Source organism: Sturnira hondurensis, unplaced genomic scaffold, assembly GCF_014824575.4.
Source record: "Sturnira hondurensis isolate 20B ecotype Veracruz unplaced genomic scaffold, ASM1482457v3 Scaffold0004136, whole genome shotgun sequence".
Lineage (NCBI taxonomy): Eukaryota > Metazoa > Chordata > Mammalia > Chiroptera > Phyllostomidae > Sturnira > Sturnira hondurensis.
In genome coordinates this window covers 44,171,831-44,186,726 of record NW_028076767.1, presented here as the reverse complement: position 1 = coordinate 44,186,726, position 14,896 = coordinate 44,171,831, and the positions used below count along the sequence as shown (strand labels likewise).

The 14,896-nt window shown below is 44.7% G+C and overlaps 1 protein-coding gene across 2 annotated transcripts in view; it reads left to right on the top strand.

The window, feature by feature from the left end:
• GAD1 (glutamate decarboxylase 1) overlaps positions 1-14,266 on the top strand; it is a 40,854-nt gene extending 26,588 nt beyond the window's left edge. For both annotated transcript variants that reach the window (XM_037044485.1, XM_037044484.1), the window contains exons 8-17: positions 278-393; positions 478-557; positions 781-835; positions 2,112-2,228; positions 3,298-3,362; positions 7,029-7,107; positions 8,161-8,310; positions 10,487-10,594; positions 11,912-12,001; positions 12,823-14,266. In XM_037044485.1, coding sequence (XP_036900380.1) covers positions 278-393; positions 478-557; positions 781-835; positions 2,112-2,228; positions 3,298-3,362; positions 7,029-7,107; positions 8,161-8,310; positions 10,487-10,594; positions 11,912-12,001; positions 12,823-12,996 — 1,034 coding nt within the window. In that variant the 3' untranslated portion in view covers positions 12,997-14,266. The remainder of the gene's footprint in view (positions 1-277; positions 394-477; positions 558-780; positions 836-2,111; positions 2,229-3,297; positions 3,363-7,028; positions 7,108-8,160; positions 8,311-10,486; positions 10,595-11,911; positions 12,002-12,822) is intronic.
• The last annotated feature ends 630 nt before the right edge of the window (positions 14,267-14,896 follow it).

Below are 14,896 nucleotides of genomic sequence, written 5' to 3'. Positions count from 1 at the left end.
TCTTATGTCTAGGCTTTGCCTGGGGCGGGCCCTAGGGTATGTGACTCACCTCCAGCCAAACTGCCACAATGGCTTTGGCGATGAGTGTGACTGCTGTGTTCCCAGGGCAAAGGGGCCAGAGGGAAGTCCTGGCAATAGGAAGCCATCAAAACCTATCAAGATATTATCCTTCTCCTCTCCGACCTCCCTTGTCTCCTGAGACACCAGCTTAGCCTTTGCTGTTAGAAACGATAATGAAGGAGCTCCAACACCTCCCAATGTGTCTGCTTGCCGATAGGGGGAGCCATATCCAACATGTACAGCATCATGGCTGCTCGCTACAAGCACTTCCCGGAAGTTAAGACAAAGGGCATGGCGGCTGTGCCCAAATTGGTCCTCTTCACCTCAGAACATGTGAGTTGGGTGCTCTTGCTCATGGATTGTGGTGTTTTCCAAGGGACTCTCTATCGTCTAACTTCAAGCCTCTGTTTGTTACAGAGTCACTATTCCATAAAAAAGGCTGGGGCTGCACTTGGCTTTGGAACCGACAATGTGATTTTGATAAAGTGCAATGAAAGGTAGGCAGGGGAAAGTGGATATTCGGTTCTTGATGTATTAAATGTGTTCATCTGTTAAATTTGTTTTATTGTGCTTAAGGACTGACTCAGTACAGCGTGCCAAGCTGCTAATGGGCTGTTGAAAATATCCAATTAAATTACTTTTTGCTGTGGCTGAAGTTTTTTTCATGTGCAGTCTCATTGATTTTTCATATTCATTTCTCTCCTTTTATAATAACTACAGGGGGAAGATAATTCCTGCTGATTTAGAGGCAAAAATTATTGAAGCCAAGCAAAAGGTATATACTCTATGGTACATCTAAACTCTGGTGAATACAAATTTTAAAAAATACCTTCTTTCTGCTGTAGACAATAAAAGTCTTTGATAATATAAGAAAGTATTTTGTTGTGTTTCTAAAACTCTGTTCTCAAGTGTTTGTTTATTTCCAACTTGTGAGATGATTTGGCTTTAAGGCTGTGTCTATACCATATCACTTTTTTTTTTCAAAAATGAAAAATTCAGTCATTAAACCACTGGTCCTGTCTTGATTGTGCCAAAGGGTTAGTGTGATGTACTTCAGTAAATCTACCACCCAAGCACTATGAAGATATAGCCTCTTCAGGTTTTCATTTGCTACATGCTAGGTGTAATCTTATTTTAACAAATATCATTCTAGCCTAGGAATCTGTTTAACAAAGTGCTTCTGTGCCTTGGCAGATGGCCAGTGATGCTTGGTGAATCAGCCTCAGCAAAGCCTATTAAACAAAAAATCTCGTAGAACAGATGTATCCACAAGACACTGCCAGGTAGTTGTCAGGGCATTTACCAACTCATTGTGGTTACATCCTTCACCTCTTTCTCTAACTGTAGCTGTTTGCTGGGGTCTCAGTGGGTGAGACTGGTGGAAATGTCGCTAGGACTGAGCAGAAAGCGGAGGTGGAGCCGAGCTTCGGTAGAACCTGGGACTCAGGGATTTCCCCCAGCCTGTCTGACTCCCCTTGCTCATTTATTTCTTGTTCACACCAAAATCTTACCATGTCCACTCTTAGTGAAACAATGTATATCCAGTTTTAAATAGTCAAACAATGCTTCAGTATTATTATTACATCAGTACACTTAAAATAACACAGCTGCTAAAACTACAAAGCCCAGATGATAGTCAGAGCTACCTGCCTAGCGGTTGAAACTTACTACTCTTTCCTGCTTTACTGTTTACCATAGAATTTGTCAGTAGCAAACATACTGTGTATTTTGCTTACTTAATTTTGTTGGTTATCTGTCACTGCCCACCAGAATGTAAACTCCATGAGGATAGAAATCTTCATCTGTTTTACTCACTACTGTATTCCCCACATCTACAACAGGGGCTGGCACATAACACACTGCTCAGAAATTATCTGTTTTATAAATGAATGAATGAGTGAATGTACCGACAAAGAATACTCCCAGGTGTAGTGTCTGATACCCCATCAGCTCAGCTGATCTCCGAATAAATGCCACTGCAATTCACCCGCTTCCTGTGGAAAGGAGGAAGGTTAAAAAAGGCGAATCAGCCTGTCTCTCTCGCCTTACAGGGGTATGTTCCTCTTTATGTCAATGCAACTGCTGGCACGACTGTTTACGGAGCCTTCGATCCGATACCGGAGATTGCAGACATATGTGAGAAATACAACCTTTGGCTGCACGTCGATGTAAGTGCTGTAACTCACGGAGTGGTCCAGTCCAGTCGGGGGGTGGAAGCCCCTCTGCCTTGTGGTTCGCCTCAAGCCTCTTCTGACGCCACAGCTGGCTCTCTGTCCACACCACTTTCGTTCTGCCCTTCTGTGATTTATTTCAGAATATGGTCTCTATCACCTTCCCAGGTAGCTTTTATCTGGAGAAATAGCTACAGAGAGAAATATAACTGATGTCAGAGGGAGAAAATATAAGATACAATATGTCGAAAGTGGCCATGAATCTGGATGCCAAGCTAACTACCTTCAGCCAGCCATCTATGACACTTCTCTAAAAAAAAAAAAAATGCTTATCTGATTCCTGTAGGAAAAATAAGACAGTATATGGAAGGAGTTACCAACTAAGAGATTTAGTCCCAGATTGTCCCAAGAACAGAAAAGATACATTTTCACATACGTGACTGAGTATATTTTTCTCCTTTTTCTCGTTTCATTCTCTTATGGATATAACTTCTCACAACTGGACAGTTGGGTGGCCTGTGGTACTGCTGAACAAATGACTAACAAAGGCTGTTCTTGTGCCATGTGATGTCCCAAGCTATTCCGTAAATGGATGCATCAGCGTACCCACAAAAATGTCTGGGTGTAGCAGGCGCTGGGGTGGGACATCGAGTCTGGCAGGGCTGCTACTTCCTGAGTCTGCAGAAGCCCTTAGGGGTCCACCCCCCAGAGAACCAGGTAACAGGCTCTGGTCCTCTGTGCCACTTGCAGAGCCACCCCTCAGGGTCACTGAGCGTCCTCTCCCTTTCCAGAGGATTTGTAGGCTTTGGAAAGCCCATACAGGCTCACACAAGATGTACCTGTATTGCTCACAGCTACTCTGACTCTAACCTGGAGGAACTTATGAAGAAGTGACAAATGGTGCATTACAACTGCCACCAGTGAACAATCAGTGTGGATCCCTTTTGTCAAAGAAGCTTATGTTTCATGACCATTTGCTTTCTCATGTTTTAGTGGAGGTATGGAGTGACTGGGTTGGATTCTTAAATGTCTCTGTTCCCCCTCCCTGCTTTCTGTGTCCTCACAGGCTGCCTGGGGCGGTGGTCTGCTCATGTCCAGGAAGCACCGTCATAAACTCAGCGGCATAGAGAGGTAAGGGCCAGAGTCTGGGCCTCCTTCCATCCAGGCCATCAGACAAGCCGCCCATGAGTCTGCTGGTGTTCCCAACATCTTATTTCAGTGTGACTAAGCTCACTCTTGCTCAATCGGCATTTACTGTGCACGTATGGTATGCTAGGCCCTGGGAAGTCAAAAACAACTGCTTTCTCAGTCAAATGACTCCTCCCCCCACAATGAGTTAACAATTTAGAGAGAGAGAGACAAGTAAACAAATAGTTACAACCCAACATGATAAGCACAAAAATGGATGTGATTGCTGGGTGCCCAGGTAGGAGAGAAGAGAAACCAAGCAGCTGGCAGATTTAGAAGCTAGACAAGAGTTTGCCAGGGTTACGGGAAGCGGCACTCGTTTCACTCTCCTTTCTCATTAAGCTTACTGCTGGGAAAAGGGGAGAGTATGAGTATCTTCAGGAAATGAGTATCCGCCTCTATGCTTTGCCAGCTCATCCAACTTAATTTTCTTGTTCACCATCCAAGTTCAGTGGGTATGCTAAGCCAAATATGATTTTGACCTGACACCAATGTGCTGATCCCTGTTGATCCCACTGATTCAGCAAATATTCAGCACCTGTCACAAGCCAGGCAGGCATAATGTGAGCACTTGGTTACCCACCTTCTGTCCAGTCATCTATGGCACTTCCCTAAAAAACGTGTGCCTGCTACATGTAGGAAAAATAAGGCAGTATTAGATTGACCAAGAGATTTACCCTCCCAAAGCTTACATTTCAGTGGGCTGGATGTACATAAACAAAGAGATATTTCACCTCCCTCATAGTAAAGAAAACTAAAAGAGGGTTAAATAGCCGTGAGTGCCAAGGCACGCTGTTCGAGATGGGGTAGTCAGAGGCCTTTCTGAGGAGGTGACATTCAGCAGCACTGGAATAACGGGAGACAGGAAGCAAGGATACAGGGAAGCGTGTCTAGGTGGCAGGAAGGACATACAAAGGCCAGGAGGCAGGACCGTTCTTGGCAAGGTGGTGGAGGACCATCAAAGAGGCCAGTGTGATTGGGGCAAAGTGACAGGTGGGAGCAGGCAGGGATGGAGAGGGGACTGGGAGCAGACACACCAGTGGCTTCTCTCGCAGGGAGAGCTCTGGCTTGAGGTGTTGCTGTCTCTGCCTCGGCTCTTCCCTCCTGGTATAGTTTCAAAAGGCCAGTGTCAAGGTGAGTGGGACTGACTCTTTGCAGCATAATTATTCAGCTCCATAACTTGGAGGATAATATATTAAATATAGATGAGCCGGCTCAACTATACTTTAGAGTTCTTAGGCAATTTTCACATTCCCTCTTTGAGTGTAGGGAAACTGGAAACAGTTAGCATATGTTAAAACACATATGTCTTCTGAAGGAAACTGAATCCATACCATATCTTACTACTTTCCATTTGTAGCAGTAAAGGATCATTTACTTCAGACCCTTAGGACATTGCAAAACCACTTAATATAGGCAATCTAAATATAATTTTTAATAACTCAGTGGTGATAGCTATGAGAAAATTGATTAAATCTACTACCTTTAAAACATGGCTTGACACACTAATGCATTTTAATGACTAAGCATTTGGTCAACTTTTCTTAGAGCTTTTCATAGGTCTCTTTTTTTTAAAAATAAATTCCTGTTGCTTTTTATTTATATTTTTTAAATGAAGAATGCTTTTTTTAAAGATTTTATTTACTTATCTTTAGAGGGGAAGGGAAGGAGAGAGGGAGAGAGATATCAATGTATGGTTGCTTCTCATGTGTACCCTGCTGGGAACTGGCCTGCAACCCAGGCATGTGCCCTGACTGGGAATCAAACCGCGATCGTCTGGTTCGCAGGCTCGCGCTCAATCCACTGAGCTACACCAGCCAGGGCTCATAGGTCTCTTTTACAAAGGTTTTCTTTATTATACACTCAGGGGCACAGGACTTCAGTCCTTTATCACTTACCTTTTTTAAAATTTTTATTTTATTTTTATTTATTTATTTATTTAGAGAGAGCGAGGGAAAGGGACGGAGAAAGAGTGGGAGAGAAACATCAGTGTGTGGTTGCCTCTCATGTGTCCCCTACTGGGGACCTGGCCTGCAACCCAGGCATGTACCCTGACTGAGAATTGAACCAGCAACCCTTTGCTTCACAGGCCCACGCTCAATCCACTGAGCTACACCAGCCAGGGCTACTTACCTTTTTTTAAAAAAAAATTGTATTTATTATTAGAGAGAGGGGAAGGGAAGGAGAAAGTGAGGGAGAGAAACATCAATGTTGAGAGAGAAACAGACTGGTTGCCTCTCGTACTCACCCTGACCAGGGACCAAACCCACAACCCAGGCATGTGCGCTGACTGGGAATTGCACCAGCAACCTTTTCCTTTGAGGAACGACACTCAACCAACTAAGCCACCCCAGTCAGGGCTCTCTCTTGTCTTTGAAACACGGTGCACACCTTATTGTCACGTTTACACTAAATCATTTTCCCTCTAAAGGACCTAAGCAAGATGAAGAGGTTAAAAATTCACAGCAAGGATTTAGCTGTAGGGAGTACAGAGTCCATATAATTCAGAGCCAATTGCTGTGTCTGGGGAAACACCCTTCACAGGTGTTACAGCCTGGGCCCCGCTGTGGACCAAGCCATTGGGAAGGACTCTAAACCACTGAAGCAGTTACCCAAGTTTTAATCGTCATGCATTCTACTTAGTAGTTTCCGTAATGTCCTCACTAGTGTGCTCCTTACCCATTTAATTGTGTCTGACAGAGTGATGCAGTTGCTAGGAGACCATGCTTGTTAAGCTAGCTTGGCAGCCTAAACTGGCAATGTCATCTTCATTTAGCGTTTAAACAAAGCTGCTAAGTAGTCAAAGTCTAGAATTGTTTAAATGATCCTTGCTTTTGAGCGTCACTCTTCATACTACCTCATAAGTAGTCAGGTCAGCGTGGCCAGCCCATTGCATAACTAAGAACAGGAAGGCAGAAGCAGCCAGAGCCTTGTCTAGAGGGAGGCAGGTAGTGCGGGGGTGAGGAGCACTGGCTCTGCATTCCACTCCCTGGACGTGAACCTGGGCTCCTGCACCTCCTTGCCGTGTGACTCTGGGTGATGCTTTTAACCCTTTTGTGCCTCAGTTTCTCCACCTAAAATAGAGACTAGTTCCTACATAAGAGGGTTGTTGTGAGAATTAAGTATCCCAGGCACAGTTATCAGCAATATGTATTTATTAACTCATTTCCTCCTTTATTATATTCTATGACAAATACTCCCCATTTTACAGATGGGAAAACTGAGGCACAAAGGAGTTATGGAACTTGTCCAAACTAGCACATGTCAGAGCCAGGATTCAGATTTGGACAGTTGGGCTCCAAACTCCTGAGTTGTTAATCTTGACGCCATACTGGCATAATGCCTGTAAAGCTCTCAGAATGAGAGGACAAGTAAGTTCTTCGTAAATGGTAGCTGATATTAGTAGCAGTTATTCAGAAGAGGCAGCCTGCAACTTAGTGCCCTGAGACTGCCCGCAAAACAGTTGTTTACCACTTGGTTAGTCAGTTTAGGGGACTGAGGGTTGAAAACTGGACTGACTTGGGTTGTGCTGGGTGGTGTTTTCTTTAAGAGGACAGTTGCCTCTTGCTGATTCCTGCTCCTTTCTCAGAGCTCATGTGTTTCTCTCAGGGCCAACTCGGTGACCTGGAACCCTCACAAGATGATGGGAGTGCTATTGCAGTGCTCTGCCATTCTCGTCAAGGAGAAGGTCTGTACTCCCTCCAGAGACGAGCTGCTGGCCTGCGTATCCTTTAGAAGGCACAGGAGAACAAAGCATGGGGTCTTTTTACAGTGCTGGGTGGCAGACTCATGAGGTGGACCACCCCCGTCGGACGGTCCTTGCTGCTCTCCCCTGCCCTATCTGTTAGTCTGCCGCTGACCCTGGGCCTCCCCTGGGCTCTCGCTTGCCGCTGCCCTTCGTTCTCCCCCGGTGCTCAGGGCCCTGTCCGCCACAGAGACTGTAAGGGCAGTATTTCATTTCACACTCCTCATGCTCTACAAGCAGAAGGGAAAGCAGTTGGAGTACCAGCTCTCACCTCAGAACAAAAGAGTGGTCACTGGAACATACTTGAACTCCTTAGCATGAATTTGTGGTCCCAAGAGCTGAAAAAGAGTTGACCTTTTCATGTTACAAATGTCAGCTCAGACGAGCAAGAGCTGTTGACCCCAAAGCCCCTGCGAATGAGTTAGTAGTGTTTCCCTTCTGTGAGCATCTAATAACAGGACGCCGCCCTCAGGCATTAGGTGCTCCAGGAGGGCATTCTGGGAAATCTGTTACCCGCCCCTGGAGGAGCCAGAACCTGCACAAGCTCTTTACCCCGCTCCTAACGAGAGTGCCTGTGAACCTCATAGGCGATCCTGAAAAAGATGGGGAGACTTCTTAAGGCGTGCTTTTGGGGAAGGAAAGTCTTTGCAACATGAGACCATCCCGTCCCCTGCCCACTGAGGGCCACCGCACTTCCCAGCCTTTGAACAACCCAGAACACCCACGCCTACTTCCAGATGTCCTGAGAGGGACAGTGGGGCCCTTGTTGTTGGCCCCTGAGACAAACGATTGCTTTCTAATTAGACTGACAGAGGGAAAGGGGCAAAGGTATTCCCAAGTGTGGTTTCAGAGAAGAACATCAGAACAAGCGTTCGACCTCCTAAGACATTAGAAGGAAGATTGCATGTGACCCCAAGTCCAGCCAGCCCTGTTTCAAAGCCATCCACATCTCTGACTTGTGAATACAGATGCACGCCTGTCTTGATTTCACAATAGGGGATACTCCAAGGATGCAACCAGATGTGTGCGGGCTACCTCTTCCAGCCAGACAAGCAGTATGATGTCTCCTATGACACTGGGGACAAGGCAATTCAGTGTGGCCGCCACGTGGACATTTTCAAGTTCTGGCTGATGTGGAAAGCAAAGGTATGAGAAAGGGAATTCAGGAAATAGAGCAGAAATGTAATTTGCACAGGCTGGTTGGCAAAAGAGAGGGAAGGTATATCACAGATAATTCTGTATGTGTTCAATCAATATCTAGATAATTGAGCTAACTGTATTTTCTTTGCAATGAAATCACTTTATTTTTCAAGTCAAATTCTCCCTTCCTCCAGTCAGTCTCTTCAGTTTGAATGACTGCGAAGTTTCCTTACAACTTTCTCTTCTAACAACTAAAAATGATGCCAAGATAGGGACTTCCACAGCAATTCTTAGGGACGCTGCAATTATTTAGTGCAGATGTAAAGGAAGAGATAAAGATAAAACTACTGCATTATTGTGTACAGAACCCTGAATTCCTTTACGAGGCCTCAAATCATGGGATACATATGACAGTTTTAAGTCCTGTTCAAATAATGGCTTTCCCTTTGCTTGTACTTTATACACTATTCTGGGAAATATATACTTTATTGTGAGAAATCCTACTGTTAGACTGAGTGCTGGTTCTGCATTCATCAACCCTTCAGGTTACATTTCTGTGTCTAGAAAAAAAAAAAGACAGGCTCTGGCTGATGTGGCTCAGTGGATTGAGCGCCAGCCTGGGAACCAAAGGGTCACAGGTCTGATTCCCGGTCAGGGCAACCAAACCCAATTGTCTGGGTTGCAGGGAAGGTCTCCAGTAGGGGGCTCACGAGATGCAACCACACATTGATGTTTCTGTCCCTATCGTTCTCCCTCCCTTCCCCTTTCTCTAAATATAAATACGTAAAATCTTTTTTAAAAAGCAAACTATTAGAATTTTCTCCAAAATATGGGTGAGGGAGAGGATTACCACTTGACTATTCATTTCAAAAGTACTTTTATGCAGTCAAGTAAAGGCAATTTTTATTTCACAGCAGTATACCAAGTCCATTATTTTTATTTACCTACTGAAAATTAATTTTAATAATTTCCATGATTAAGATTGGGTCTACCTAACACCAAAACAGCAAGGCTTTCCAGTGAAATATCTAGTCAAATATTTTTTCTGTAGGAAGAATTTGACAGATCATTAATTCTTTTTCTCATGTAGCCATTTTGTCTTAATATAGAAATAGTCTGAATTTGATGTCTACCACAAAGTAATTATAGGTATTTTAAGCACATAACTATCCATAAGCAACAAGAGAAAGAGCCCTATCATTTAGAAATATAATAACCACACTGTCTCAGTAATTTGCGTCTTCATTTTCCCTATAAATAACCCTTTGACCCATCTGCTGGAAGTTTGGCTCCTCATGCATTGCTTGCTGGGGTGGGGCCCTGGTGTAGGCTTACCTCCTGGGTGCAAAGTGACCTGGCTGGTGTGTACCCAGCAGTGGCTGCTGCTTTACCAGGGTCGGACTTCATCCAGGCCCGTTAGCCATGCACAAGCCAGCCTTGTGCATCTGCTCTGGTTAACCCTGACCTACTCAGCATCGTCCACACTGCTGTTATCAATCAGTCATGCTGGCTTTTGAAACTCATGCTCAACCAGTTTGTCAATAGCTGAAACTATTGCAATCTCGGGGCATGTACTGAAACCAGTGACTTTCCCATCTGCCTGCCTGCCTGCCCCCGCAAAGGGGTGCTGCTGTCTGTGGGGAAGGCAGCCTGCCTGGGGGACGTGTTTGACCAGGACTGACCGCTGCGGAAGGTGGGTTCTAAGCAGTGGTTCTCCAGCTCTCTGTGGCGAAGAGCCAGCAGGTTTTTTTAACCTATCACAGATCAATACCATAAGGATGAATTGCTTGAAAAATGAAATAAAAAACCATATGAGGTACAAGCACCAATTTTTTAAATGAGATTCAGTACACATTACAATTATTCTGTCCAATTGCTATACAAGTTTCTTATTGCTTAATGCCACTTTCTGGACTCATCTTATCATGGGCCAGTTGCAGCTTGTGAGAACTGAGCAGCACTGTCATACAGCGAAGCAGAAAATGGGCTTCAGGTCCAGGCTGCGGATAACTAGCAGGGAACTGGAAGCCTGTGGAGGATGACTGCCTTTCTTTCTAATCGTCTCCAAGAATATACTATGTCCACTGCCAGAAGACAAGGACAGCATGGCCTTCTCAGATGCCCATCACGGGGACATACAACCTCTCGCCAACAAACTTGACTTTTCCTTTTTTTCAAACAGGGAACAGTGGGATTTGAAAATCAGATCAACAGGTGCTTGGACCTGGCCGAATACCTCTACGCCAAGATTAAAAACAGAGAAGAATTTGAGATGGTTTTCAATGGTGAGGTACGTTGTCATCATGGATTCCATGCACAGCAGCATTTCCAGAAAATCTGTGGAGAGCAGCTCCGGAAACCGTATTTTCCCGTATTGCCAAACACTGTTTCTGAATTTTCATGCTTCTGCATGATTCATGTGTCCGTGAACTTTCCTTCCAGTGGCATTGGGATGACTTTTCCCCTTCACCTCTTTGCAGACAAGAGGTCTTTCCTTGGTAAATCTGAATCCTGTATCACTTTTGGTTGATCTTATTATTGTGTTGAATCCTTTGGCTATATTATTACTCCTCAGTTCTAAGAGGCTTATAGAATGGGCATATACTTGTCCCCCAGGACTGGCTCAGAAATGAAGTGCTACTTCACACAGATTCATTAGGAGGAGAGCAAAGTGCAGGGGTTCTGCCCTGCGCTCTCTGACACAACGCAGGGCGGTGTTTGTCACTCAGTGTGGACCGAGTGCCTGCCGGGTGCTCGGCCCCAGGTCAGGAGCTGGGTTATGTAGTAGTGACCAGGACAGACACTGTCCCTGCCCTGATGGGGCTTTCAGTTGGCTAATAAAAAAAGTTTCCATCACTGAATGGGGGCCACTGTTGAATAAAAGAAAATTCACTTGTAACCGGGTATAATGTCAGAACAGCTACATTCAGCTCAGTGGTCCACTTATTAGGCAGTCTAGACTAGTAGGACCACCCAGGAGAATCACCAAAGGAGGAAGGAAGAGCCCAGGGCAGTTCAAGTCAATGACACAGGGCTCATGCGTTTCACCCGCGAGACCTCGCTCTGGTCAGCTACACCATTTTAAACATCCTTTGGGTTAAAGATTCGATGTCTCCAGCCTGTAAGAGGCAGGCACTACGAGGACAAACCCTGCAACTAGGAAGGAACCGGAAAAACTGTAGCAAGAATCTGGAAGAACTGAAAAATGTAACAGTCTTTAAGGGAGGGACACTAAGTAGTTCCAGGCATCACAGTTAGTCCTGTATTATGGGCGAGAACCGGTATTAATGTTCATTAGAATAACCCTGAGTCATCAAGAGAAGGTTCAGTATGCCAGTATAATGAACTCAACAGAATACTTAGTTGTCAATAAAATTGTGTTTCAAGCATCTTATAGATTTGAGGCACTACAGAATGGCAAGATGGATAGTACCCTTTTAAAAAATACTATCAGGATGCAATTACTTTTTAACATTTCAATGTTTTTCCTTTTTTGTTGTTCTTTTCAGTTAGACACCAAGGGTCTCGAGGGGTGTGGGAGAAGCCTTCTGTCAAGTTCTCTAATTTTCTCTTTTGCTTATACATTTGTTTGTGAAAATCTCTGCAGCCTGAACATACAAACGTCTGTTTCTGGTATATTCCACAAAGCCTCCGAGGCGTGCCGGACAGCCCTGAGCGACGGGAAAAGCTGCACAGGGTATGGAGTCTCTCCTCTGTCTCATCTAACCCTTGGCCTTACTCTGACTGGTTGGAACGGCCTTACGCTCCTGTGTTTTTCTAATGAGGGAGAGATAAAAATTCGGGACTTGGGGGTGGTGGGGAGCCACCTTGTTATATTCTTCTTGGATCTGGATCGTCCCCTTGCTGTGGTTCGGACACAACAGGGACCTCCGAAGGGTGTGTTCCTGTCTGAGGTCGGCATTCTTTATTGAAGAACAGGTCCTGTGCAGGGCAGTGGAATCCTGTGCATATTCCTGGGAACTTCCATCTCATCCTGTTTCTCCTACAATATATTTTCACTAAGTTCTACTCTGATGCCGATCCATGCTGACTGATTGTTGATTTCCATGTCTAGTTTACACGTTATTGCTACTTGTTGGTATATTTCATTTATGTAGCATTTCATTCATTCATCCAACCACTCACCAAACATGCCTGCCTGCACACCAGGCAGACTCCTGGGCCCCGGACTCCATGGGAGCCTTGATCTGTGCTGTCGCCTGGAAGAGTTTTTTTGTTTTTATTTTTATTTTATTATCATTATTCTATGATTGACTGTCAAAGTTCAGTCACACAGTATTTTCTGAGGGAACATATGACTGAGTAGACTCGAATAGTCACTAGACCTTAGCCGCTGAAAAAACCTCAATATAAGATATTTCTTGTTTTTACATCAGTGTAAAAAGGGTAAAACGCAAACTGCTCTCTTTTCCAACCAAGAAATGAGCTGCATTGTTTAAAAAAAAAAGAGTGGTGTTGACATCCGTCTTGAGCTCTGTTCTGTGTTTCCATCACAAGGTGGCTCCCAAAATCAAAGCCCTGATGATGGAGTCCGGCACGACCATGGTGGGCTATCAGCCTCAGGGGGACAAGGCCAACTTCTTCCGGATGGTCATCTCGAACCCTGCCGCCACCCAGTCTGACATTGACTTCCTCATCGAGGAGATAGAAAGGCTGGGCCAGGACCTGTAATGGCCCGCAGAGCGGGCGTCTGTGGGGCTCCACCCCCCCCACCCCCCCCCCCCCCCCCCCCCCGCACTCCAGAGGAGCCTCTGTAAGTTGCCACAACAATAGGCCATTTCACTGCGGATGAACGTAGTATCTTGAAGAACACTGTTAATCCCTTACTTAAGCTTGTTATAGTTAGCAGGATGTAATGTCCTTTTTAAAAAGTTGCACATTAGGAACACAGTATATATGTACAGTTATATATACCTCTCTCTATATATATATGTATGTATAGTGAGTGTGGCTTAATAATAGATCAGAGCATGTTCCCACTCCAAAAACACTCACCTTACCCTCAGCAGTTACTCAGCGACCAAACATGCTGCCCGCCAGCGCCCCCCAGCAACCCCAGGAAAGGTGTTTCTCAAATTGTCATGTTGTAGGGACCGAGGGAAATTCTGTTAGCAGGAGCTGACCTCATTAGCATTGTTTTTCCCACCGAAAGTGATGACAGATGAGAAAAAGCACCACCGGATGACAAGAGTCACACCTTCCCCATCAGTGTCCTGTTAGGGAAACGTAGTAGCAGATTCGTTGTTTCAGGTGTACTGTTGCTGTATTTTCAGAGGTTAATTTGTGTAGATTGTGCGTATTTCTGTTGTCTGACCGTGGGGGCAGGGGGGAAACACATGTAATGATTTAAAAGACTGTTTAATTGTAGGTAAATGAAATATTTCCTTATTTATATTCAGAGATTTACCATGTTAAAGAGGTGTCTCGTATTTTCTTCCCATTTGTAATGTACCTTATTTATATATTAATGCAGTAAGTTCTGAAAACTGTGTATGGTATTTTTGTGCATTTGTGAGCCAAAGAAAAAAAGATTAAAATTAGTGAGAACTGTATTTCTATTAGAGTGCCCTTAAAATGACTTAAGCATAAGTTTACTGTCTATAAGAGAATCCCGATACTGTACATAGAGCCATATATATATGGAAATCCCATTACTCAACAGCATCTGCTCTCCTGTTACCCTCTCTGTCTGGCTGTATGTCTGGTGTTCCCGATGCTTTTCTAGGAACAGTTGGACAATAACTAGATCTCCTGTAATTTTGTAGTAGTTCATGACCAATCTCTGTGACTCGCTCAGCTCAAACCTAAGGCAGCATTTCCGAAGTCCTCCTGAAGATCTCAGATACATTGACCAGGCTCACCACTGTTTTTGAGGAAAGGAAATTCACACTGTGCGTTTGAGAGTGTGCAAGAATATAAATAAATAAAAATATTCTCCATGGAGAATTTAAACAAAATCTTCTTCCAGTTTGTGTTTCATGCAGAAAGAGAGATTTCCAGTTACAGTCACTTGGATCGCCACAGCCCCTTCACTACTCCCCAGCACTCAGTACCCTTCCCAGGCTGGGACTCAACCCGCTGTCACAGGTTCCCGAGCCCCTTAGCTACAAAATCATAATGATTACACTTTTTAAAAATATTTGCAGTGTAAGCCTGGGGAAAGAAAAGCCATCTCCTTCTCATTTTCCCCTTTGTGTCTCGGAGTTCCATTCATTCAGTCACTCACAAGTGTTTCTTCCTCTGTACCAGGCACTGTCCTCCGACAAATTGTCCTTCTGGTGGGACTCCATGTCACCTGGTGTCGGTGGCATCTGAATGCCTCTAAGATGACAGGATTGCACCATCCTGCTGCTTATGCTTGTCCAGTGTCCCATCTTTTGGTTCTGGATTGTTAGGAAATAAGGCCCATGTTCTGACATTCTGTTAGGCTGTAATAAGACTATCTCCCGTGTTTGCAATCCAAGGAGACCCCTGGTTAGCACATGCAGGAACAGGGCAAGACTCGTTTGTCATCAGCATACTGATTGCGTGTGTAACCACTGTATTAAACGAACTGGGGTCTCCAGGGAGG